Below are 25,814 nucleotides of genomic sequence, written 5' to 3'. Positions count from 1 at the left end.
GGGGGAAAATAAAAAAACTGTCTACTAGTGTTAGTGTATAGGCACGGGGATCATAATGGCGCTTAGCTTAGCGTGTAGCCCCTACTGGTGCTGCAACCCACTGATTGAACTTCATATCTGCCTGTAATCTAAGTTATTTTTATTGACAACGAACCCCGACACCAGCGCTGCAAAAATAGACAGATCTACAAGCTCTCAACGCGTAGCGAACGGCACTGCAAAAACAGGCAGGACGTGATGCCTTGAGAGCCTGTGTGGATCAGCCCGCCCGGGCTCCGCTGCTCTGCCTTGAGCCTCCGACTGACCGGTGCGGGGAGGCAAGGGAGCAAGTTACCCTGGCTGCGCAGCTGCGCTGCAGAAACAGACTGATCTACAAGCTCTCAACGCCTAGCGAACGGAGCTGCAAAAACAGGCAGGACGTGGCGCCTTGAGAGCTTGTAGATCTGGCTTTTTTGCGACCTGCAGTGAGCTGTTCTCACTTTACTTTTATGACACGAATACATCGTCAATCGGCGAATATTTGTCTGACGATGGGCGGTTGAAAAAAATTGGCATATCGCCCAACCTTAACCCATTCTGACCGGGCATCATGTTATGCTTTAGCTATTGAAAAATAGCAGATCTACAAGCTCATATCGCGCCACCGAGTGGCGCGATACAAGCTTGTAGGTCTGCTATTTTTTGAAAAATCGAAGAACGACTGACATTTTTAGAATCTGATCTCAGGTCAGAATGGGTTCATCAGACCAGTGTGTGTCCAGTGGAAACCTTGTGTGAATCTGATCTCAGGTCAGAATGGGTTAATCCTTCAGTGTGTTTTATTTGTATGTATTGCGCTTTGCTGTTGTTTTACGTACTGATTGCTGTGTTCTCAATTCCCCTCCTAGCATCAACAGCAGCCTCAGCCTTTACCTCAAGCTTCTCCACAGATGGGCAGTTTTTACAGTGATCCAGGGATGCAGATGCGCTACTCAGACATGCACTCCTCTGTGGACAACAGACAAAATGTAACCCACAAACACAAGCCCCTCTATTCCCTGTTCTTATTTTATATATCCTCTTTGTCTTCCCGGGTTCTTTCTCTCACCCTGCTGCTTTGCTTACAGTGAAATGTAACTATTAGTAAAGGAGTGAGTGTTCATTTGGTTTGCAGCCCATGCGGACACTGGACAGAGGCATGCCTTAAAGAGTTTGGGGACAGGAAGCAATGTCAGTTTGAGTTGCAGAGAGAGGCAGGCAGTATTTTTATCCAGTCTTCAGAACGTCGTAGGCATTTCTGAGGCATCACAGTTCTGTTAATGCATAATTAGATAGATAGATAGATGGATGGATAGACTATCTATTTGTCTTTGCGGAAATTTGTTTTGTGCCAAGCAGTCATCAGGATAGGAAAAACATACACAATAAAAAGATAATCCTATTCCTTTTACAAATCTATTTGTAAAAGAAAATAAATATTTATAACGCCAATTGTGCCTAATCAATAGATCTAGAACACAATTTCTGGTAGTTTATTAGCCTTTTCCTAATGTAATTTTTTATCTTTAATGACGGTTGCCTGATCTGTTGCTTTTATTTCATAGGTTGTTCTTTCAACTTTGAGCTTCAAAACTTTGTGGAAATTGATAAATGTCTTTATATTTCAGGGGACATGGCAGTTTACAGTGAAATTTTGAGTTTTCTAATGGTGCTATCCATAAGATTACCTGCACACCTGCACAACACCTTTTTAACTGATGAGTGATGCCAAGAAATATATATACATATAAAAATACGGTATAAAGAAAAGGTAATTTTCTTGCCGAAAATAGTTGGAATTTCTGTAAGGCAAGCTATTTATAGGGAATGTTCACCCCCAGAATAGGGACACTAGGGTGCAGGTGGTTAAGTGGAATGTTTTTTGTCTAAATTATATTTCTGTGGTTTGAGTTGGTTGGCAGAATGATTTCTTGGAGTGCACCTTGAACACACCCATATTTCACACGTTTAATCTTTACTTTTTATTTTAGTCAATTATACTTAACTTTTATTTTTTCATCCATTATACTTAACTTTTCTTTTTTCATCCAAAGAACATCCACTCCACATTGTCCACAAACACGTGTAAAGTTTTGCTTTACAAATGAATCAAATTTGTAAATTGGTGACAATGTTTTCTGAGGTGGTGAAAACTAAAGCGTCTTCAATCCCTTTAGATTGATATTGAAGTTTGTCCTATAAGCGAGGGATGGGTGAAAATCAGGCTTTGCAGAGAATGCGCTCACACGCTTCACTCATGCAGACGTCCAAACGTTTTCCCCCACTTCGTTTCTCTCAAGGAGACAATATTGCAGGTGGAAATATTGTTCAGTTGGATGTAAAAGGAGTTCCACACTTTTAACACACCACGCAGATTAGACAGATCAGAAGCACACAAAGCTAACTTCTGCTACTGTGGCTTTTTTCTTTACTGAAGGTATCCTGATCTAGCCCTGTCGGGTTTCTTGCTTTCTTTTCTTTCTTGTTTTACCAGAACCAGAATCAAGTACCTCCACCCAACATGATGAAGCCCACGGCCGCCATGCTGCAGTCCTTGCCCCCTCCCACCAACTTCAATGTTCAGCCACAGGGCCCTCCACCCTCCTTGCTCCAGGCCCAGCTGTCTGCCGCCTCCCTGGCCCCGCTGCTCCAGAACCCTCCTCAGCCCCTGCTGCCACAACCCAAAGGTGAACTCTCTTTCTTCACACTGTGCTTGGATCAGTGCCTTTTAACACTTTTTCATGTCAAGGAGGACCACCGAATGTGTGTATTTGGCCACGGAAGAGAGAACCCCAGGAAAGTGATTCTTGTCTCCATAACATAATTAAAATAATCTGACCTGTCTGAAGTGAGTGGTGCAACAGCGCCCCCTGTTGGTACCCTAAACATACATAGGGATGGAGGGACGGATAAAGCTGGGCATTGGAGTGACCCTATGGTTGCACCACTCAATAAGATCTGGTTTGAAATGGGGTGAAGTGGCCCTTTAAGTGATATTGTTTGGTTAAAGCGAGATGTTTTTTGTTAAAACGGTAAAGCTCTATCTATATCCTGAGAGTAAACATTGACTTATTTGTTCATTACCAGAGGTCTCCCCATCGCTCCGGCTCTTAAATAAACAGAAAAATCCATTTTCAGGCGGGTCTGACCAGTTGATGTGTTTTCATCCACCCACAAACGGTTGTATTTTGTCTGGGTTCATTTGTGCGTAGATGTGTTCTCCGGCGGTCTTCTTCAGCCCCCGGTGAGAATGATGCCTCAGCCCCAGCCGGTCCGACGGATCGAACCCCCGCCTCGCTTCCCCAACCGCAACAACGACCGCGGCCCGGAGCTCATCCTCAGGACTAAAGAAGAACGAAGGTCAGCGGTCATACCCATGCAGGGTTTCTACTGATCCTAAATCCATTAAGGTTTTCTGAAAAACTTACACCGCATATACTTAGTTCATTATTTTTGTGAATTCATAATTTCTATACTAAATCCATCCAGTGTACCATCTTACAATCTCATGATGTGGCACGTTGTGAGCCTGTAGATCGGCTATTTCTGGGGAAGAATATGGATGCTTAGGGTTCAATTGCTTAACATTTAATTCTCTTATAATAGGCTTGAAAGTCTTAAATCTAGCTTGCCTAAACTGCGATTGTTTACTGTGAAAACTGGAAGCGTCTGGTTCAGAGAGGGCCGTGATGTGCTTGTTCCTCTTCGAGCATCTGTGGCTTTTAAGTTTTAACGTCTTGTCTTCCTCTCCTCACCCGCCATGTAGCCGCGAGAGGGACCGCGAGCGCAGGCGGTCTAGAGAGCGCTCGCCGACTCGCAAGCGTTCCAGAGAGCGCTCTCCGAGGCGCGAGCGCTCCCCCCGCCGGCCCCGTCGAGTGGCTCCCCGCTACACCGTGCAGTTCTCCAAGTTCAGCCTGGACGGGTAGGTAGAAACTATCACACATTAGATTAACCCATTCAGGCCTGACGTCGACATTTAAAGAATGTCTTCAAAATCCTGAAGGTTTTCTGAAATCCCTTTTGTCAAGGACCCCAAAAACGATACTGTATGTAATTGGCCACCGACCCCCATCTAAAAACATGTTATTCCAGGGACCAGAAGCATTTGAGTTAAAACGTTATTCATTTTTGAGCGGTGCACGCCGCTCCAATGACTGGCCTAGTTCCTACTTCCTATGTATGTCCGTTTGGAGTAGGAACAGCTGCAATACCGATGGGTGACCTACCTTGGCGCTGTTGAGCGTCATTCACACTGTGCACTATAATTATTACAATAGTACAGTACAGGAGTACAGTAATTATCACAATACAATTATAGTTGCACCGCTCATTTCACACAGGTGTGATATTTCTTTTATTATACTAGAACATTTTTTTTTTTTTTTCACTTAATTTTTTTTGAAGGAAGAACAGATAAGAAAAATACAACTGACAAGACTATACGGAAAGAAAAGAAAAAGACAAAAAGTAAAAGAAAAAAGGCTGCATTTTTCATATTACAAAAAACATTCAATGAAATCCTATTGCAATATCTCTAGGCTGAGAGAAGAGATTCCACTTTTCCCACTTTTTATAGAATTTATCCTCTTGTAGTCTAAGTATGAATGTTAGTTTTTCCATAGCATACAGTTCCCCAATAATGTCCATCCATTGTTCTTTCGTTGGTGGGTCCTGCTGGCACCAGCGTCGTATGATTGCTTTTTTACTTGCTGCTAATCTTGATTAAATATTTATCATGTATTAGAAACTCTTCAGGGATATTTCCCAACAGTAGAAAAGGAACAGACAGAGGTATCTCAAAACACAGAATGGTCTCCAAGGTGGAGTGGATGTCCTGCCAGTATTTCTGAATTTTAGGACAAGACCAGAAAATATGAGCGTGGCCCGCCCCCTTGTGGCCACACTGTCTCCAGCATGGCTGATCTGTTTTCAGTTGTCTTGATTTAATTTTGGGGGTAATAAAAAATCTCGTTAGGGTCTTCCAACAGAATTCTCTCCACATTCTTGAATTGGTGGATGTAATTTGTGTATTGCACATGTTTGCCCATTCTTCTGATGTGATGGTAATCTCCAACTCTTTTTCCCAATTAGTTTTAATGTACTCTGTGGAATTGACCCTAGCTGAAACCAGGGCATTATATATACTGGACACTACTCTTTTAGACTCATGCTTATATGCCTGAATAAAACCTGTATGAGATCGTTTGAGGCCACCGGCTCGGATGCTTTCACCTCCCCCATAAAGTACTCTCGTATTTGGAGGTATCTAAAAAAGTCCTTGTTATCTATGCACATACATATATCTTTCAATTGTTCAAAGTTCAATAACACATTGCCTTTCATGGCAGTACTGTAAGAGGAAAAACCATACCGAGCCCATCGCCTGAAAGTTTGATCGTACACACCAGGCTTAAAATCTGGATCGTAAGCGGGCCACCTCAACACCCATACTAGAACATTTTAAAACAAAATAAATGTGATATTTGAATTAAGTGAAATCACTGAAGATCCCTTTTAAAGTGTTAAAAATGGTGGCATTTAAAAACCACGATACTTGCCCAGCCCTAGTATAACTGTTTTGTTCATACAAGGCTTCCACCTGACACCGATGTCCAGGTGTGGTGGCAATGTGGCATCATGCTAACGTGTGTGAATGAAGTAAATATTTATTTTCGTGTCACGCCACTTTGGCCCATCCCATATGGGATTATATGACACATTTGACAGAATGAATTGAAAACTGACATTATAGTCCTTCCCGTTCATATTACATCCTGCATTATTAAATACATGAATACATATTTGTACAGTATTTGAACCAAATAAATGTAAATGAACCTCCTCCTCATTGACCAGGTGTGTGTGTGTCCATATTTTCCGCCGCAGTTCCAACTGCGACATGATGGAGCTGCGGCGGCGCTACCAGAGCCTCTACATCCCCAGCGACTTCTTTGACGCGGTGTTCACCTGGGTGGACGGCTTCCCGCTGCAGCGGCCCTTCCACTTTGGAAACTACTGCAACTTCCACATCCTGCACAAGGAGGTGGACCCGCTGGTGAAGAACACCGCCGTGCTAGACCCGCCCGACGCCAATCACACCTACAGTGCCAAGGTAGGCCCACGGCTGATTCAAATCGCTCATATACTGCAGGCTACACTCTGTGTCAGTCGTCCACCAGGACAGTGATGTGACTCATTTTGAGCTTTGCTAGAGAACGAGTCCAGACCCACTTCATTTGGCCTTTCCTCCGCTATGGGAGTGCTGCTGATCAGTGGACTGGCACAATATTATAAACTGCATTGCTTATTAACAGTTTTCATTTCATAGATCCGAGGAGACTAAGCTCTCTCTCTCTCTCTAACCCGTCTCTCTCCCTCTCTCTCTATCGCAGATCTAACGTTTATTTTTACATGCTTTGATTGTGAGCTTAGCTTGTTGCTAAGGCGACCCCATCCTCTCTCTCTCTCTCACGCCTCTCTCTAACGCGTCTCTCTCTCTCTCTCTCTCTCTCTCTGTGGCTGTGGTGTAGGTGTGTGTGTGGGGAGAGGGGGATTAGTTGCGCTGCCCGACCGAATGAGTGATGTGATATACTTCTCCAGTAAGCGGTGCAGAACTGAGAGAGTGACACATTATTTTGGATGTAAACTGCGCAGCTTTTAGCCATTTTTATCGGATTTGCGGATCGGTGAATTTTAGACCTCCGATATATCGTGTCGGTGATCGGGCCGATATATATCCGCGACCGATCTATCGGAGCATCAAACCTGACCTGCCCTGGTGGAGACCTGCGCCCCGAGGGGCACTTTGTCTAGTTCAAACTGAACCCAAGGATGTGTGTGTATGTTCAGGTGATGCTGCTGGCCAACCCCAGCCTAGAAGAGCTGTACCACAAGTCCTGTGCTCTGGCCGAGGACTCCCAGGAGACGAGAGACTCCTTCCAGCACCCTGCTAGACTCATCAAGGTACGCCCAACACCCACTGGGACCCCTAGTGTTGATTTTGAGCTTGTCGATGGGCTATTGTCTGGGAGTGACGCCTGCACACAACCAGTTAGTCCCTCCCTAACATTTTAGTAGGGATGCACGATTAATCAGTAGCATTATCGGAACCGGCCAGATCGGCTTGAGGCTGAACGACCTGCAGGCTACACTCTGTGTCAGTCGTCCACCAGGACAGTGATGTGACTCATTTTGAGCTTTGCTAGAGAACGAGTCCAGACCCACTTCATTTGGCCTTTCCTCTGCTATGGGAGTGCTGCTGATCAGTGGACTGGCACAATATTATAAACTGCATTGCTTATTAACAGTTTTCATTTCGTAGACCCGCCTCGTATACCTTTTGCTTACACCATTCGATCCGCATGATTCTGTGTTTTTTGAAGGACTTTTGCCGCTCCAATGCATGGCTTTCCGAAATGACGTCATATGCCAGCCAAGTTTATGGCATACAACATTTTCAGTCAGTCGTGAGATTTAATTTAATTTCAGCTTTAATCCATGCGTCCTTCCTCTCCTTCATCCAGGTTGTTTCTCACTGTGTTGAGAGAGAGAGATCCCTACATCTCTCTCTCTTTCAGTTCTTTGTGGTTGTTTCTCATTGTGTTTTCCCCTATGTCTCTCTCTCTCTCTCTCTCTCTCTTTCAGTTCTTTGTGGTTGTTTCTCATTGTGTTTTCCCCTACGTCTCTCTCTCTCTCTCTCTCTCTCTTTCAGTTCTTGGTGGGCATGCGAGGTAAAGACGAGGCCATGGCGATCGGCGGTCACTGGTCTCCGTCTCTGGACGGCGCCGACCCAGAGAACGAGCCGTCGGTGCTCATAAAGACAGCCATACGCTGTTGCAAGGCGCTGACTGGCATAGATCTGAGTCTATGTACTCAGTGGTAAGTACTGTACCGCCACCCAGCTCCCCCATCCATCCATCCCGTCTTTTTTCCTCTTAAGTCTAAACCGACTCAGTTAAGCCTCGAAAAGAAACGACCCCCCCAAAATCCAGACTGTGCCATCTCTGCTGCATGGTTTTACTGCCTCGGCAACAGACTCATGTCTGACTCATTGGACGGGTTCCTTTTTTTTCTTTTTGGTTTTGTTTTGTTTTCCATATTAATGATTATAAATCTGTGTTTTTAATTTGCTACTTCAATTATTTTGATTGTGCAATGTCCCTTTGGCCTTTGTGCTGTTGTCCTGCCTCTATATATTTATAGATGTGTGTGTGTGTGTGTGTGTGAGTGTGTGTGTGTGCGCGCGCGCGCATGTGTGTTTGTGTGTGATGAATGCATTGACTTCGGATAACCAGTGGCCTGGACCAGAAGACACCACCATTACTTTATGTCGTTTGATTCTCTTGTTAAATATCTTACATATTTAACTTGCTTTCACTGTCTTGTTGATGCTGTCTCTTTTCTCATGCCCCCCAGTGTAATGGGGTTTTGTAAATGTATCCTAGGTTAAACGCAGAATACTCACCCAATTGGCTGATGGGGAAGGATAATAGGGGTGGGGTTTTTGGTGGGTGCGACATATTGTCTGTCATTGTCTGTCAACGTGTCTCAAAATGGCTGCCGTAACCTGTGACAACTGTTGGAGAGCTGCAGACTGATTCCATTTGTTGTTGTCAGTGTTGTTGTTGTTGTGGGGATGAAGCTCACTGCAATGACTCCTGTGGTCATTCAGTGACCTACTGGGTGGGACTAGTTGTATTGGGGGGGGGAGGCTAGCCCTAGCAAAAGGCTTGCCGTTTTTTTTAATGTGTCCTGACGAGAATGTTTCTTTCCAATGCACCTTCTTCCTTTGCGACAGGTATCGTTTTGCAGAGATTCGCTATCACCGGCCGGAGGAGACTCACAAGGGGCGGACAGTCCCCGCACATGTGGAGACAGTGGTTTTGTTTCTCCCGGATGTTTGGCATTGTCTTCCTACCCGCTCAGAGTGGGAGGGGCTGTCGCGACGACTCCGGGAGCAGCTGGCTGAGAAGCTGTCGGCCGAGCGAAAGGAGGCGGATGGAGAACAGGCACTGAACCGCTAATCCCTTCTTCTTCTCATTTCCGCTTCTCACAGGAACAAAAACAAAAGCCCAGATACACACACTGAACACACAAACACCGCACCACTCACACCACTGCACCAGACAGGTCAGGCGCACACACACACACACAGATTATCGTAACACCAGAGCCCTTCCCAAACCCAACCCACCCCACCCTCCCCCACCCCTCCTAAGTCTGTTATGTTTGTTCCTCCACCCTTTACCTGTTCTGCTGTGTTCCAACCGGTCCATTCCTCCATCCATCCACCCCCCCCTCCTCCTCCCACCCTCCCTCACATCCAGCCAACACACTCGGTGGAAGCAGTGAGTGTAGGTTTTTAACTGCAGACACTGTTGCAACTGATTCTACAGCTTCCAGCTACTAACCACTAGGGGGTGCCAATCTGGGTATAAACCACTCAATCTTAATTAGCATTGTGTGTGTATGTTTGTTTGTTATTATGAATACAAAAGTTTAATTTGGGTTACTTGCACGCAAGTTCCAGAATTGACTCAAAAGGTATTGTTTTAATTATCGGGCTTGAATCCAATGGGGATTTTAAATGCTGTGCTGGAATCTGTGGTCAGTTGCATTTAATGTCTGTCCTGGCATTGTGTCATTTATTTTCATATGACCTTTCATGACTATTTGATTTCGGCTGACTTCAAAAAGGCAACCCCCCCCTCCCCTCCCCAACCACCTAAAGTCTTGTTTATCTGTTTCTGTTATTTGACTTCTATACTCTGATTTGGGGGCGACATGTAGAACTTGGTTTTCCAGGGCAGTTCGTTGGAGACAGATGTCTTCTTTATGACGTAGATCCTTAAACACAAAAATATGTATATTTGGCAAGTAAAGCCCAGTTTCAGGCCACGCTAGGGCTGCCCAGTTCGTGCTCCATTTGGAGACCAGCTTGAGTTCACCTGATGTACCTGGCTACACACACCTTTTGGACGCACCTGTCATTGATTTTTACCTTTTTTGTGTTCCACAGAACTGCATTGATTGGCCGCTGGGTTTGGGGCTATTCCGTGGGTTTTTGTAAAGAGCTAGAGAGCATTTCCCTGTGTACACCCCCATCCCCCCCCCCTCCCCAGTCGCAGTGGACTATAAACCCTGCCGTGAGCTCACTAGGACAAGGCTATGAAAGGCAGATGTGACCTTGCTTCTTGCACGGATCAACTTTTGTTTCTCACAAGCTGACACTGGTTCCAGAGCAGAGTGTCTAATTGTCTGCTGTCCTGCCTCTGTCTTTCTCTCTTCTTTTCTCTTCTCTCTCTCTGAATAATTCCCTTTTTTGAAGGAGGAAGAGGAGAAGGATGAAGACGACTCCAAGGAGGTCACCACTCCCACTCACTGGGCTAAACTTGATCCGAAGTCAATGAAGGTACGATTAAAGCTCCGACGCAGACCTCTGCATATATTCAGGATTCCCTCCCTAGCATGTGGGAATGTCTTATTTGTTCTTATTGATTTCAGTGACCTCAAGCGTTAATAATAATCCACACACCCTTATTGTAAAGCTCCTTAACGGATGATTTTCTGTGAAAGCCCATTTCTGCCACTGAATAAAATTTATAAATATACATTTAAATAGTGCCTTACATTCACACACACATGGTAGGAAACCATGCAAGAACACTTCAGGATGTTTTTGAAAATTAAAAACCCCTGAGTCGTGAGTTCTCTTTCATAATCGTATCGGCATTCTGTATGTTAATCCCACAATTCCAAATTTACACCTCAGAGAGAGCAATTGCTAGAAATAGGCTTTCATGGGCGGGAGTCGCTCAGGGGTAGAGTGGCCGGTAGAGCAGCTGGTTGAGAACCATGAGGTTACCAGTTCGATCCCTGTGGTCTCCCCCAGAGTTAGTGTCAAAGTGTCCTTGAGCAAGACGCTGAACCCCTAATTGCTCCCGATGTGCAGGTTGGTGCCTATGTAAAGCGATTTGGAATGAAAGCGCTAGTAGGTCTGCTATTTTTGAAAATCGAAGAACGACTGACATAGAAACATATCTTTTTCAGAAAACTGTCAGGATGTAGAAGACATTTTTTGAATCTGATCACAGGTCAAAATGGGTTGTCCCTTTTGTGCTTGTCCCATTCCAAGGTGAATGACCTGCGTAAGGAGCTGGACTGCCGCTCGCTGAGCTCCAAGGGGTTGAAGTCACAGCTCATCGCTCGCCTCACCAAGCAGCTGAAGGTGGAGGAGCAGTTGGAGGAGGCCAAGGAGCCCGAGAAACCGGAGACCAAGGCTGCGGAGGAGGAGGAGCCGCGTAGCGCCGAGGAGGACCGAGAGGTAAAAGCAACCAGAGAGACCTATATGCAGAACAGTGTTGATTTCGTCGACTAAAACTAAAAATGTTCGTCGACTACCTTTTTAAATTGACGAAAACTAAGCTATGGTGACTAAAACTAAGACTAAATATACTGACAATTTCGTCAACAAATAAAAACTAGACTAAAATGTTAAGAAGGGACTAGTCGACAAGAGATCCAGTATAAGCTCACAACGCGTCACAGCGCGATGTGTTGTGAGCTTATACTGGATCTCTTGTAGATCGGCTATTTGTTAAAACTGTCATTACGACGGCATCAAGGCCCGCCAAAATACAATATATATTTTTTTTAACTAGACTAACACTAAGACATTCCTGGTGACTAAAATGTGCCTATGAGACTATGACTAAAACTAAAATCAAAATTTGCTGCCAAAAAACAACACTGCTGCAGAATGTCCCATTTCTCAAGTATTCAATCAAAATGTCTAATGTATGTTGCGTGGCGTGTGCTCTGGTTCAGGAGGAGGACAGGAAGCGGCTGGAGGAGCAGGAGCGCCAACGGAGAGAGCGGCGCTACGTCCTCCCCGACGAGCCCACCATCATCGTGCACCCCAACTGGGCCGCCAAGAACGGCAAGTTTGACTGCAGCGTCATGTCCCTGAGCGTGCTGCTGGACTACAGGCTGGAGGACAACAAGGAGCACTCCTTTGAGGTGACACTGACACACACACACACACACACACACACACACACACACACACTGTATACAGGCCTCGTTGTTGTCTTCTTATCTGCCTTTCTGTGGAGATGAATGCAGCGTTCAATGCTAAACTTAGACGGCCCTGTCGAAATGAGATGAAACTCAACAGGTGACTTCAGAATTTTTGACTGGACTTCCTTTATTCTTTCTTTGCTTCTTTCTTATTTTCATTTAGTTCTTTCTCGTTTATTTGAATCTTTCTTTTTCACTCATCAGTTTTTGCATCCGTTTTCCTCTATTTAGCTTTCTCTTTGATCTTTGATCCTTTATTCTTTTAATTCTTTATCTTTCGTTCTCTCTGTTTCTCTCTTGGTCTTTTCTGTTGATTCCTTTCTCTCTTTCTCTGGGAACTGCACAAAAACGGATTTCACCCACTTTTTTACTTGTAAAACTGTGATTTGACAATAAAGTTGATTCTGATTCCGTCTGTCTGTCCAGGTGTCCCTGTTTGCGGAGCTGTTCAACGAGATGCTGCAGAGGGACTTTGGCTTCCGCATCTACAAGGCGCTGGCCTCCATCCCCGCCAAGGACGAGAAGAAGGAGAAGGAGAAGAAGGCCAAGAAGGAGGCGGAGAAGAAGGAGGCGGCGGAGAAGCAGCCCGAGGTGAAGGTGAAGAAGGAGAAGACAGACGAGGGAGAGGTTGGAGACGACCCACCGGCAGCCAAGAAACCCAAAGAGGACGCCGAGGAGGAGAAGAAGAAGGCAAGGACGGCAGCTAGACTACACTAGAGGATGACTTTTTTCGGGATTGCCGCAGGATGGGATTAAATTATTTATTGATCCCATGATTGGGAAGTGTAAATTGTCTGTCGGTGTCAAGTCCTGTCTCACAAACAAAATTGCTCGCATGTGCAGCCAAGACTTGTTCTCTTCAGTATAGACCTTTCTCTTTAGGATTTATTAACAATATTTATTAAGATATGGAGGCGCCATTCCCGTGTCAGCATCTACCGTACACAGGGCTGTCACCATCATATATTATTTTTAGGCCTGTCAAAGTTAACGCGTTATTAACTAGTTAACTTACAATCCTCTTAACGGCGCTATTTTTTTTGACGCGTGATTAACGCACTGAAGTTTGACAGGTTGAGAGACTCGTGAAATTGTGAATGCAGGCAGTCAGTGAGCCCCGCCTCTCCCCCCTCCTCTCGCTCTCTCTCTCTCTCTCTCTCTCTCTCTCTCGTCTAGCCTGTGCGCACTGGGCTGGGGGAGTTGAGCTGTGAGCAGTGCACTCGTCTGAATGCCTCCTTTTGGACTCCTTTGGACCTGTTATTAATTAATTTGCTCCACAATGTGTTAGATCAGAATCGGGCATTGGGCAAAAGCAAAACTCTGGCCGTTTTGGTTGACAAATATAGCAGTCAGTTGTAAAAGCTTGATGCTACACAGACCATGCTAATGCTAAAGCTAATGTTGACAGCATGATTGCGCGTCCTTGCAGGAGCGAGAGAGGCAGGGAAGGGGGCCTCTCGTCTGGAAGTGTGTGTGTGTGTGTGTGTGTGTGTGTGTGTGTGTGTGTGTGTGTGTGTGTGTGTGTGTGTGTGTGTGTGTGTGTGTGTGTGTGTGTGTGTGTGTGTGTGTGTGTGTGTGTGTGTGTGTGTGTGTGTGTGTGTGTGTGTGTGTGTGTGTGTGTGTGTGTGTGTGTGTGTGTGTGTGTGTTGAGTTTATGATTTTGTTTCCCTCTTCCATGGCATTTGCGATAAAGCAAGCATTCTCCCATATTGATAAGAGTATTTCAAACTTGAAAGGAGTGGTTCTGAACCAGTGGTGCGGGGACCACCAGTGGTCCCTGAGGGGGTTCCAGGTGGCCCCCAGCTAAATGATGAGAGTTGGTAACCAAATGAACCCTTGTAAATCTTTAACTCTTGATAGTGTAAAATGAAACCAAGTGTGTCCATTTGGTTCAATTTTACACTCAAGAGTTGAATAATTGTTAAACAGCTGCATTAATTACTTAAGTTAATTTAAGTCTACACAATTAGAAAACATGTTATTTTGATCAACATGGCCTGTCATCTCTCGTAATGGTACCATTGGCCAACATCAATACAGTTCTTTAGTTTGGGTCTGAGTCCGTGGCTCAAATGCAGAATAAATAATGGGCCTTGATATGAAAAATCTTGAAAACCACTGATTTAAGGTATATTTAGAACGGATACAAAATATGCGATTAATTTGCGATTAATCACAGTTAACTATGGACAATCATGCGATTAATCTGATTAAATATTTTAATCTTTTGACAGCCCTAATTATTTTATTGTCATCCTCATAATTTTTCGACCGCGGTCGAGATCATGGATTTCACAATGCCACGCCAGACTTTCCGGTACTTCATTGCCATCCCTGGTTCCTGCTTACTGATGCATGTGTCCCTAGCGATGACATCAGGGAACGACAGTTTTCTACCTCTGGTCTGCTTTGAGGCAGGACTCCAGAGAAGAAGGGAAGATATAACCTCATTGTCAGCTCTGTAGCAGTGGCCGGCAAACTGTGTTCTTCTGGATCGGACACGGGGAAGGTTGCCGTATATTAGATTAGTCGATGGGTGGCTCTTCCAAGACAGATTTTGCGCTCTCATTAGAAGGCGGTGTAAGTGCCATCCAACCGTTTCTCTAATTTAAGTGTCCAACTGTCCATGTCTCGGAGCCATAGAGTAGAATCGGCTCAACGGTCGTCCTAAATATTTTTACTTTTAATACTTTTAACATCTTACTAAGCTGGGATGACCAGATTTTGGGAAGAAGATATATATGAACCCAAATACTTGTAGTCATAAACCTGTTTCAGATGTTAGTGTCACAGGCCTACCGAGTGGCACATCTTCATCATCATGCCGTGTTTTGTTTTCCTCCAGGATGAAACCGAGAAGGTTCTGAAGAAGGAGGAGTCTCGCGAGGAGGATGAGAACGAGAACGAGGACGAGGGAGGCAGCACGGCCAACGCAGAGGAGTACGACCCCATGGAGGCAGAGGAGGCCGAGGACGATGACGACCACGGTACCAACCCATTTAGACCTGAGACGAGATTCTATAAAATGTCTTCTAAATCCTGACCGTTTTCTGAAAAACCTATGTTTCTATATCGGTGGTTCTCAAACCTTTTCATGTCAAGGACCCCCAGAATGATACGTATTTGGCCGCCGACCCCCAACAGAAAATGTCTTGTGCAAGGGACCCCCCCAGAAGCAAAGATTTTAGTTAAAAAACGTTCGCTGTGAAATCACAGATAATCTCCAGTCTAATATCATGATGTTTTTTGGCTCCCGATCGATTCCCGATTTATTTGAAAATGACGTGATCGGCCCCGATTTCCGATCACCCGATCCGAACCATAGTTCCAGGTCTTAATATGGCTTAACCTTTAGACCTGGAAAGCATCCGTTTCATTTTAGATTTTATGTTTAGCAACCATAGGTTTTTCAGAAAAATGTTAGGATGCTGCAGGCATTTTGTTGCTCTCGGGTACCGATTTCATTTTGTTGACACTTGATCGTGATATTACAGCATCACACAAGTGCCTAAAGTAGCAGATCTACAAGCTCGAAATGCGGCGTGCCGTGAAGCCACGTGTTTACTTTCTAGACATGTAGGCTGTTTCTTTGTTACAAAGTAATCAGGTCTGTGAAGAGAAATCATGCACCACGCTGAGCATGTGATGGATAACATTTTCCACGATATCTGAGACCTCCACGCAGAAAAGATTGTCGCCCGCTTGTTCATAGTAAAAGAGAGCCGAGTTACATCTGAATTTGGACCGCTTTTCCCCCCTCTTTTAGTCTACACTAAATCTCTTAAAAATTTAAATGGCTAATCTACAAGCTTCCAACTAGGGATGGAGCTCGATACCGGAAAGAAACCTGATAACAAGCTTATTGAGTACCCGGTATATAAGCCTGTTATTGAGCATAGCGGCCCATGACGTCATCATGTTTAAACAATCACGACAAGAGGCGATCAAGAAATAAATGTTGTAAATAATCCATGCTGGCACAAACATGTCGGTCTTAAAAATGTATTGATGCCTTCCAACCAGCGCTGTCCAGGTAAACATACTTTTAAAGTGACGGTACACATATTAACCAGTTAACTGTATTTGAAGGACCTAGTAAAAGATTTAAAAATAAATGTCGTCTCCCATCTTTCCACGAAATAGAAGAAAATGCACGATAGTGGGCTCGATAAGAACCCGGCTCTATAAGCCTAAGGAAGCCTATAAGGAAGGGGATGTTTTCTGGAGAATAGGCATGCTGGGGTTCAAGTGGTTAACCAAGCGTTACCTACTGTAAACTGTATTTGTGTGAAATATGATATCAGAAAGAATGTACTCCACATTAGGACTTGAAAGGATTTGACTGCCCTTAACATGTGGATTAGTGTACCGTATCTCTGTCTCACTCTGTCCTGTAATCGGTCCCTCAGATAAAGATGACGACGATTCCAACGACAAGAAAGAGGAACGCAAAGATGACCGCAAGTCCTCCAAAGAGAGATCCTCCAAAGACAAGGTTGGTTCAAGTTGTCCAAAAACGTGCTTTTAATCACCAGTTGTCGCTAATTATTAACCGAAATACCACTATGGTATATTGTACATCATTCTTTTTGCTGTGTCCGTTGTAGAAGGAAAGCACTGGAGTAGACTCGGACAGGTGAAGCCTTATTTATTTAGCAGGGTGCAAGTCGTTTGGATGTAACTATAACATCCTCGTCAGGTCATGAAACGTGTCTGATATCAGCTTGATAACTTCAGAGGAAAGGAAACGTACTGTCTAGGTGCTACTGGAGGGGAATGCACGTGTCTGGAGATGCACAATTCCATACCTATCAATAGTGATAATAAATATACAGTGCCTTCGGAAAGTATTCACACCCCTTCACTTTTACCACCACTTATGTACATGTGTTTTTCCAGCTTCTTATTTTTAATACATTAACAATATTTGAGAAAACTTTTTTCACTTCATCATTATGGGGTATTGTGTGTAGATTGATTGAAAAAAACGAATTTAATCCATTTTGAAATGAGGCTGTAACAAAACAAAATGTGGTAAAAGTGAAGGGGTGTGAATACTTTCCGAAGGCACTGTATACTAACAATGGGTTCACACTGACTAATCTTATATCTTAATTGTAGCAGAAGTGAAAACTAAACATCCGTCAAAACATTTTCGGGTCAATTACAAATGGTGCTCTTATTTTAAGTTCTACCGACGATAAGTCAAACGCAACTAAATCATGCCATTGCGCTAGCCTATTCTGATTCTGGTGTCGCGCGTCACAAATGGCAGACCTACAAGATCACATTGTGTTGCGTTGTGATCTTGTAGGTTTTCCGTTTTATACTATACATTTGGATTGAGGCTGAACGACCTGCAGGCTACACTCTGTGTCAGTCGTCCACCAGGACAGTGACGTGACTCATTTTGAGCTTTGCTAGAGAACGAGTCCAGACCCACTTCATTTGGCCTTTCCTCTGCTATGGGAGTGCTGCTGATCAGTGGACTGGCACAATATTATAAATGGCATTGCTTTTTGTTTTTAACAGTTTTTTTTATTTCACTGACACTTTTTATACCTTCTGACATTTAGGTGCTGTCAGGCAGAAATCTCTTTTTGTGTTTTTTCTGTAAATGAATGCCCTACTTGATTATCATACAACTACAGCATCACACAAAAGCATTAAAAGTAGCAGATCCACAAGATTGAAATGCGTCGCAAAGCGTTTTGAGAGCTTGTGGATCTGTTACTTTTGCTGTTTTTGAACTTTAATCCGGAGAATATATGAGGTTTCCACCCGACAACGACGATCTTAGTCTGAAAGACAGTCTTGTGTGCGTCTGTCCAGGAGAAGGAGAAGAAGCTGATGGTCACGTACAACAGGGAGCTCCTCATGGCGTTTGTCTACTTTGACCAGAGCCACTGTGGCTACCTGATGGAGAGAGACCTGGAGGAGATCATGTACACGCTGGGACTGCACCTGTCTCGCGCTCAGGTACACATGCATTTCACCCAAAAAATCAGAAAAAATAAGAGATTTGTGTGTTTTTGAGCCATTCCTGAGCCAATCATTTGATGACCGGGTCATCGTTCAATGGGTGACATCAAATGAATCTCCATGAATTCAAGGGGTGTGTAATTGATTAGAAAACAAGTGATTCTTTTTGGGTGAACTACTCTACTCATTAATACACTTAAAATTCACTCTCATCGGCTTATCAGCTGTCCACAGATTACACCATGTCTCTCTCTCGACAAGTCAGTAAAAAGTCCCGTGAGACGTCGTTCATCTCATATTGTTTTTGTTCCAGGTAAAGAAGCTGTTGAACAAACCTGTGATCAGAGAGTCGACGTGTCACTACCGTAAACTGACCGACAAGGGGAAAGACGAGACGGCACCTTCTGTCACCGAGCCCCACATAGACACCCTGCTTGGTGAGCCACGCTGCCTCTTCACTCCATGCTGGCAAAACCGTCCCACTCTGGCCTCCAGCCCAATGGATCTTTTGGCAAAATGAGTGGACTCAAAATGAGAGCCACAATTCTACAAACATGTCTTATTATACAATGTATTTTGAAGGTTTTAGCTATTAACATTAAATGATGCCCAGGACGAAAATTGTCATGATTTAGAAGACATTTAAAAATTTTGACGTTGGGCCTAAATGGGTTAAAACATTCCCCGGCATAAAAAGTATTAAAACCACAGTTACACATTGCATGGCTTTAGTCCCTCCTCCCTGTGTCTCCCAGGTAACCGAGCGCTGCTCTCGTCTTCGAAGGGCATCGCCACCGAGTCGGAGGCCACCGAGTCCGGCAGCCTGATCGTGTACAACGGCGCCATGGTGGACATCGGCAGCATGATGCAGAAGCTGGAAAAGAGTGAGAAAGCACGAGAGGACATCGAACAGAAGCTCATCATTCAGGATGCCAAAATAGGTACGACCTTGTTGTCATAGTTTAAGTTGGCATATTGTTGCCGGGTAGAAACGCCTTATCTCCAGTGGGGCACATAACTGGTGCCACATACTACAAGTGTCTATCTACGTCCTGTAAGTACACTTGGAATTAAAACTAGTGTTACTAGTGGCTCTTATTTTGAATATGAAGTCTGTTTTGGTTGTTCGAAGCGCCAGTCTAAGTAAGCAGGAGCCCACGTGGATTAAACACAAGATTTTAGCCAAAGTTCATATATTTGTGATATGAAAACCATGCATCTGTGAGTTAAACGATGTATACCCTTTGGAAGTATGTTAAACATGGAACCTCCGCATCACTAGGTGAGTAGTTCATTTTGCTGGATAATGTAACGTCGTGGTAGAGTGTAGAGACGTCCCACCAAACAACGTCTCAAGGTTCTCCCCTGAGAACTAGCCCCAAAGGGTCGTGTGCATCCCAGCTTATCTTTTTTTTCCCATAAATGAATGCCTTACTCTTATGATCCGGCACTCTGTGGACAAAGAAGCGACGAAAGACAAAGAAGTGTAATGCTCAACGTCACATTGTTACATTGTCTTAATGCTGACATCGCTTTGCTCCAACAAATAATGTCTCATCCAGTGTGAAGTGAATGCATCTCTAAGACCCAATTCATACTTTGTGGATCATAAAGGAGACTTGAGGCTGAACGACCTGCAGGCTACACTCTGTGTCAGTCGTCCACCAGGACAGTGATAACGACCTGCAGGCTACACTCTGTGTCAGTCGTCCACCAGGACAGTGATAACGACCTGCAGGCTACACTCTGTGTCAGTCGTCCACCAGGACAGTGATAACGACCTGCAGGCTACACTCTGTGTCAGTCGTCCACCAGGACAGTGATAACGACCTGCAGGCTACACTCTGTGTCAGTCGTCCACCAGGACAGTGATAACGACCTGCAGGCTACACTCTGTGTCAGTCGTCCACCAGGACAGTGATAACGACCTGCAGGCTACACTCTGTGTCAGTCGTCCACCAGGACAGTGATAACGACCTGCAGGCTACACTCTGTGTCAGTCGTCCACCAGGACAGTGATAACGACCTGCAGGCTACACTCTGTGTCAGTCGTCCACCAGGACAGTGATAACGACCTGCAGGCTACACTCTGTGTCAGTCGTCCACCAGGACAGTGATAACGACCTGCAGGCTACACTCTGTGTCAGTCGTCCACCAGGACAGTGATAACGACCTGCAGGCTACACTCTGTGTCAGTCGTCCACCAGGACAGTGATAACGACCTGCAGGCTACACTCTGTGTCAGTCGTCCACCAGGACAGTGATAACGACCTGCAGGCTACACTCTGTGTCAGTCGTCCACCAGGACAGTGATAACGACCTGCAGGCTACACTCTGTGTCAGTCGTCCACCAGGACAGTGATGTGACTCATTTTGAGCTTTGCTACAGAACCAGTCCAGACCCACTTCATTTTGCCTTTCCTCTGCTATGGGAGTGCTGCTGATCAGTGGACTGGCACATATTATAAACTGCATTGGTTCTTATTAAAGTAATGTCCCCCATGTGCGACTAGAGATGCAACGATACTGATTTTTCAATTCCGATCCGATCCGATATATTAATTTTGAAATTTCCCGATATCCGATATTTGCCGATCCGATAATTGCTGTAGGCTACATAGCAAAACAAATGAATACAAAAAAATTCAAAGAGGGGATGTTTATGGTTAAGTGTTTAACCTGTAAAAATAAGAATATGAACTGTTTAACCTGTAAACCTTAAGGGAATGGCAACCTGTTAATTAATACTATGGATTATTATTATGTGCAAAGGTACATTTTTACCCCTAAAGTGATGCCTGCATGTAACCTGTTAATTCATTCTATGGTTTATTATTAATAATAATAATAGTAATTATTATTATTGCTATATACACGTGGTACCTTTTTACCCCTAATGCGATGCCGGGAATCAGCTGCGCTTTCATGTGACAAAAGCCCTGAGCCTTACCGACAGAACTCGGGGAGAAAAAAAATACCTCAGGACGTTTGTTATGGTGCTAGCTGGTGTTGTGTTGCTACTTTAGTTTGCAAACTCTGTCTGTCTGTCTTAAGAATTGCACTACACTTACAATCTGAATCAGTGTTTGAGCTACTGACAACAATGTCATGGTTTGATAACTGAGCCAATTATATAAAGACGGATTTTACCGCGACGACGACGTGCTTATTCTTCATCATCGTCGTCGTCACAGCAGCATTTTTTTCAATGGCAATAATAAAGTTACAAAGATTGAATCACATAGCGCTAAACAGCACGTGTGTGCAGTAAATATATAGCAGAAGAATGGATTACAAGAGCAATCTCATCAACAATGTCAGAACGCAGCTATAGATGATAGGCTCCACCACACAACTGAACTGAGCATGCAGTGATTTGACTGATCCGTCATCATCCGTGCGATGACGGGTAAACTTTATACTTTTATTACTGTTAAGTCTGTAAGTGATTCCATTCTCTTGCATATTGCACCTTAGTGGGGCTTTTTTCTATAGTCTCTGTTTGCAGTCTGTACATACTGGAGGTTGGATTCGCTCACTGCACTGTCTGTGCAGGACGGACTGTAAACATTAACACGTGTCCCCCCCTCCTGTATCGGAGCGTGTATCGGTGTATCAAATCCGATCTCCGATACATTAATTAAGCTGGATCGGAGGCCGATACCGATATAATATCGGATCGGTTGCATCTCTATGTGCGACCCCAATGTACAATTTTGTGTTCAGTTAATTCAAGTTAGAGTTTGAAAATGCAACCAAATGGACCCGTAAGGTTCCTTTTGCACAGTCTCAGAGTTATAGTCCCATAAGCGTCCACTTGGACGTCCGCTTTATCCGTGGTTGCTTTAGCACTCGGTGCCGTGCTATGAGCTTGTAGAGCTTAAAACACCAAAACGGGTTCCCGTCCAGAATGGGTTAATACTGACCAACATAAATAACACAGAATATCAGTGAGCCAACATGCACAATAGCAGCACCATGACTGTGTTTGACCAGAATGGAACAGAGCCTTCATTAGTGTCATCGGTAACACCTGTGAAGGAAGTGGGGAAGGGGCCAAAGTGCTTTCCAAAATGGCATGTGTGCGTATAGCCCATTGGTTTAATCTCAATCTCCAGGATCATCCACTAGGATGCCCCTAGATGAGCAAAGGATCATTTGCAGATCTGGTTCCTACGTTTAACGAGGCGAAGATTAGCAATGCTGCCACGAGTGAAAATACCATGGGCCTCTCTGACCGGCGTAAAACAAAAATAAATCAATGGAGCTTGCATGACGAATTTCACCCACCCAAGGTGAAAGCTGTTCTAAAAGCCCTGCTGTGCTTGTTGTTCTCCCCAGATGAAGACGTGAAGCAGATGAGCCAGCTGGAGCAGACCAACAAGACTCAGACCAGGGAGCTGGTGGAAGTGAAGACCCACCTGGGCCAGACGGAGGAGACCCTCAAGGCCACGGAGGAGCAGAAGACGGCCTACCACCAGCAGCTGACCCGCACGGTCGACACGCTCAACGGCACCGTCAAGGACCTGCTGGAGGTCCTCAAGAAGGTAACGCACAAACCATGCTTCAAAAGTAGGCCTGTCACGATTACAGATTTAAGTTGGCGATTAATTGTCGCACAAATGATTGCGATTAACGATTTTAATTGTGACGTGTTGTAAGCTTGCAGATCTGCTATTTCTAGTCTTTCAAATGTAGTGACACTTTTCAACATGGACAATTATGCAAAGATGATTGCGATTATCTCAAGTAATTGCGATTTGGCAATTCTGTAATAATTGTGACAGGCCTACTTAAAAGTGAGAATGGCCAATTATCCCAATTGTTCTAATGTGGTTGTTGTCATCAGTTTTTATTTTACATTCAAATTCAATATTTTTTTCCCCACCTAGAACCAAGAACCAGAACCAGAGGCTCCATCTGAAACACTACCTGACGACCAAACTCCCACATCTCAAACAAACGGAGCAGAGACGAATGAATGATGCAAGTAGATGAAGTCCCATCTGTGACATTTTCTTTTGAAAAACAGACAAACATGTAAATATGCACTAAATGGGTATAATTTGATTCCGTTTTTGCTTTCTTTGGACCTATTGTCTCACAAGGACATGTATAGATCTTAACCATTTATGAGTTTGATTTCACTTTTTGTTTGACCTTGCCTAGGTTTGTTTATAAACATCGTAGATGTACCATGTATGTAGGCAGTGATGACGCTCTCATTTCGAGCATTTCACAAGTTTTTCATTACTTTGGTCGGTTGAATACCTTTCTCTTTTCTCTCATTTTGTTTTGCCCTGTCATTTTGCCATCAAAGAACCACATTTATTTATGCCAGTATGTGTGTGCAAACTGTGCTTCTCAGAGTTCACTTTTTTTTTGTATAGCAATAATAATGCTATTTATGTGCAACAGAATTAAAAACGTATATATAAAATAAATCAAATTTTATTTTGGACAACTATGGGTGGGGTGGGATCCAGCTGATTCCATTCATTGTAAACATGTTCTTCATGTTCAATTTAACTGACAGCTGTGTTCGCTGGCTTCCATTCTCATCTACAGTACAGCTCATTTACTGTTTGCACCTCTTGGCTGAATCCTCGCTCTGCCACTCATGACTGTACGTTGCGTTGGTTCTCAAAGTGGTGTCTGCGGACCCCCAGGGGTCCTTGAGGGTGTTCCCAAAGGACCCCACCAACAAAATGAGTTGATATAGCCTCAAAGTCATACGAAACGTTGTATAAATATTTTCACAACGCAAATAGTTGAATGGTGGTCACTTGCGCATTGGCGCAAATGAATCTTTTATTGGGGTGTCTGACCAAATGCATGAATTTGGGGGTCCTTGACATGAAAACCCTTTGAAAAACCAGTGTTGCTGCCCAGTCATGTGTTTTCTGTTTCACTATCTGAAGAATAGCATCCACCTTTTGTTTTTGAACAAGGGGAAAACATGTTCCCAAGGTTTAGCTGTATTACGGCTGGGCATATGTCCATATTATTTTGATATGGTGATGTGTGAAGACTAGATATTGTCTAGGTTTATGGATGTGGGTTTTTTTTTCTGGGTTTTAATCGCTTAAGCCCTATTTTATACTTTTCAAATTCTGTTGACATTTTCCCAAATGGCAAAAATATCCGATCTACAAGCTATCGATGTGATGTGAGTAGAAAAAGAAAAATATCGTCACCATATCCCAGCCTGAAGCTGAATGAATGTCTGTAATGGTGAAGGAATCAAAATTAGTTTTGGGTTGTTTTTCCCCCCCCAAGTCCAGGTCAGAATTCTGAGCATCGGTTGTTTTGGGTTGTTCCAGAAAAGAGCCTAAACTAAAATTCAACTCCAAAGCAGCCAGTTTTATTTTTCTATGGACAGTAAACTCTGTGGGTGTCTTGTGCAAAAATAAAAGTGGTTCATTTTAACACTATGTGCTCTCCTTTTCATTCCTTATGGCGCTACGAGCTTGTATGTCTGCTTTTTTTTTTTTTATCGTTAAAATGTGGCACAAATCATTGAATATATATTTCAGAGCGAACACAAGTATTTGCTTCTGGGGGGTCCCTGGAACTACATATTTTGAGATGGGTCCTTGACATGAAAAGGGTTGAGCACCACTGACATACGTTTTTCAGAATTTTTTTAGGATTTAGAAGCCTTTTTATCAACCTCAGTCCAAAATGGGTTAATTTGATTCCTCATAGAAGATACCGTTGCCTGGCCCTATATCTCATTGTCAAATATCCGATTAAGGAATATAATATGCCATTTGTATTCTTTGTGTATATCAGCAAAATGTAGATTTTTATGTTCGACATTGAGGGAAATGAAGATTATGATATATTAATAAAAAAAGATTGGCTATAGATATTAAGATTAAAGAGTATTTGAAGTGGTCAAACTAACAATAGATGCATGTTCAGAAGCATTTTTCATAAACATGAATGGTCTCAGATATTTCATAGAAGCAAAGGGATAAAGCCTCAATTAGTGATTTCCTCAAATGATTGATTGTACAGTATGTAGGAACATCAACATGGGTTTACATTAGAATGATATTACTTAAAGCATATTATATTCTGTGTTAATTGTAACTTTAGGAAACGGGCTCCTTTCACTTGGTTTCGCAAATCCCAGATTTGGACTTGGCCTAACAATATTGGGTAAGTAGTGAGTTTTTACTTTGCTTTATTCAGTTCGAGTTGTCGAACTGTCCTTGAGCAATTCGCTGAACCCCTAATTGCTCCCGATGTGCAGGTTGGTGCCTTGCATGGTTTCCTCCTGCATCGGTGTGTGAATGGGTGAATGTAATGCACAATCTATGTAAAGCGCCTTGGATAAAGGCGCTATATAAATGCACTATTTACCATTTTATTCCATGAACTTTCTCAATTTCGATGGCATTGCCATAAACAACTTTTTCCTTTGTATCAGTTGGACCACAAGAACCCAGACTCTGCCTGCCTGTGGTCGTGTGGTGCCCCATCCCGTTCCCCCCCCCCTCCACTCCTCCAGCACACCTCCAGCACACCCACCCACGCCTAACGCAGTGCTTCCTGGTCCTGATGGCAAGTCTTCTATACACGGTGATGGAAAGTAACTTAAGTACATACAGTAAGTACAATTTTGAAGTATGTTTTTACTTCACTTGAGTATTTCCAGTTTCCAATATACTTTTAGTTCTACTCCACTACATCTCAGAGGCAACTATTGCACTTTTACTCCACTACAA

At 43.8% G+C, this 25,814-nt stretch overlaps 1 protein-coding gene across 4 annotated transcripts in view; it reads left to right on the top strand.

Moving 5' to 3' along the window:
* Positions 1 to 24,512, top strand: part of ccar1 (cell division cycle and apoptosis regulator 1) — a 39,265-nt gene extending 14,753 nt beyond the window's left edge. For 3 of the 4 annotated variants that reach the window (XM_083775329.1, XM_083775327.1, XM_083775328.1), the window contains 19 exons: positions 888 to 1,007; positions 2,513 to 2,705; positions 3,231 to 3,378; positions 3,785 to 3,940; positions 5,905 to 6,130; positions 6,868 to 6,981; positions 7,730 to 7,896; positions 8,816 to 9,026; positions 10,346 to 10,429; positions 11,153 to 11,341; positions 11,845 to 12,036; positions 12,523 to 12,786; positions 14,942 to 15,083; positions 16,506 to 16,591; positions 17,929 to 18,075; positions 18,392 to 18,515; positions 18,834 to 19,019; positions 22,420 to 22,625; positions 22,971 to 24,512. In XM_083775329.1, the coding sequence (XP_083631455.1) occupies positions 888 to 1,007; positions 2,513 to 2,705; positions 3,231 to 3,378; positions 3,785 to 3,940; positions 5,905 to 6,130; positions 6,868 to 6,981; positions 7,730 to 7,896; positions 8,816 to 9,026; positions 10,346 to 10,429; positions 11,153 to 11,341; positions 11,845 to 12,036; positions 12,523 to 12,786; positions 14,942 to 15,083; positions 16,506 to 16,591; positions 17,929 to 18,075; positions 18,392 to 18,515; positions 18,834 to 19,019; positions 22,420 to 22,625; positions 22,971 to 23,063 (3,048 nt within the window). In that variant the 3' untranslated portion in view covers positions 23,064 to 24,512. The remainder of the gene's footprint in view (positions 1 to 887; positions 1,008 to 2,512; positions 2,706 to 3,230; positions 3,379 to 3,784; positions 3,941 to 5,904; positions 6,131 to 6,867; positions 6,982 to 7,729; positions 7,897 to 8,815; positions 9,027 to 10,345; positions 10,430 to 11,152; positions 11,342 to 11,844; positions 12,037 to 12,522; positions 12,787 to 14,941; positions 15,084 to 16,505; positions 16,592 to 17,928; positions 18,076 to 18,391; positions 18,516 to 18,833; positions 19,020 to 22,419; positions 22,626 to 22,970) is intronic. The other variant, XM_083775330.1, reaches the window with a different exon arrangement.
* The last annotated feature ends 1,302 nt before the right edge of the window (positions 24,513 to 25,814 follow it).

This window comes from Protomyctophum parallelum (genome assembly GCF_964188405.1).
Source record: "Protomyctophum parallelum genome assembly, chromosome: 10".
Lineage (NCBI taxonomy): Eukaryota > Metazoa > Chordata > Actinopteri > Myctophiformes > Myctophidae > Protomyctophum > Protomyctophum parallelum.
This window is presented reverse-complemented; position numbering and strand designations above follow the sequence as displayed.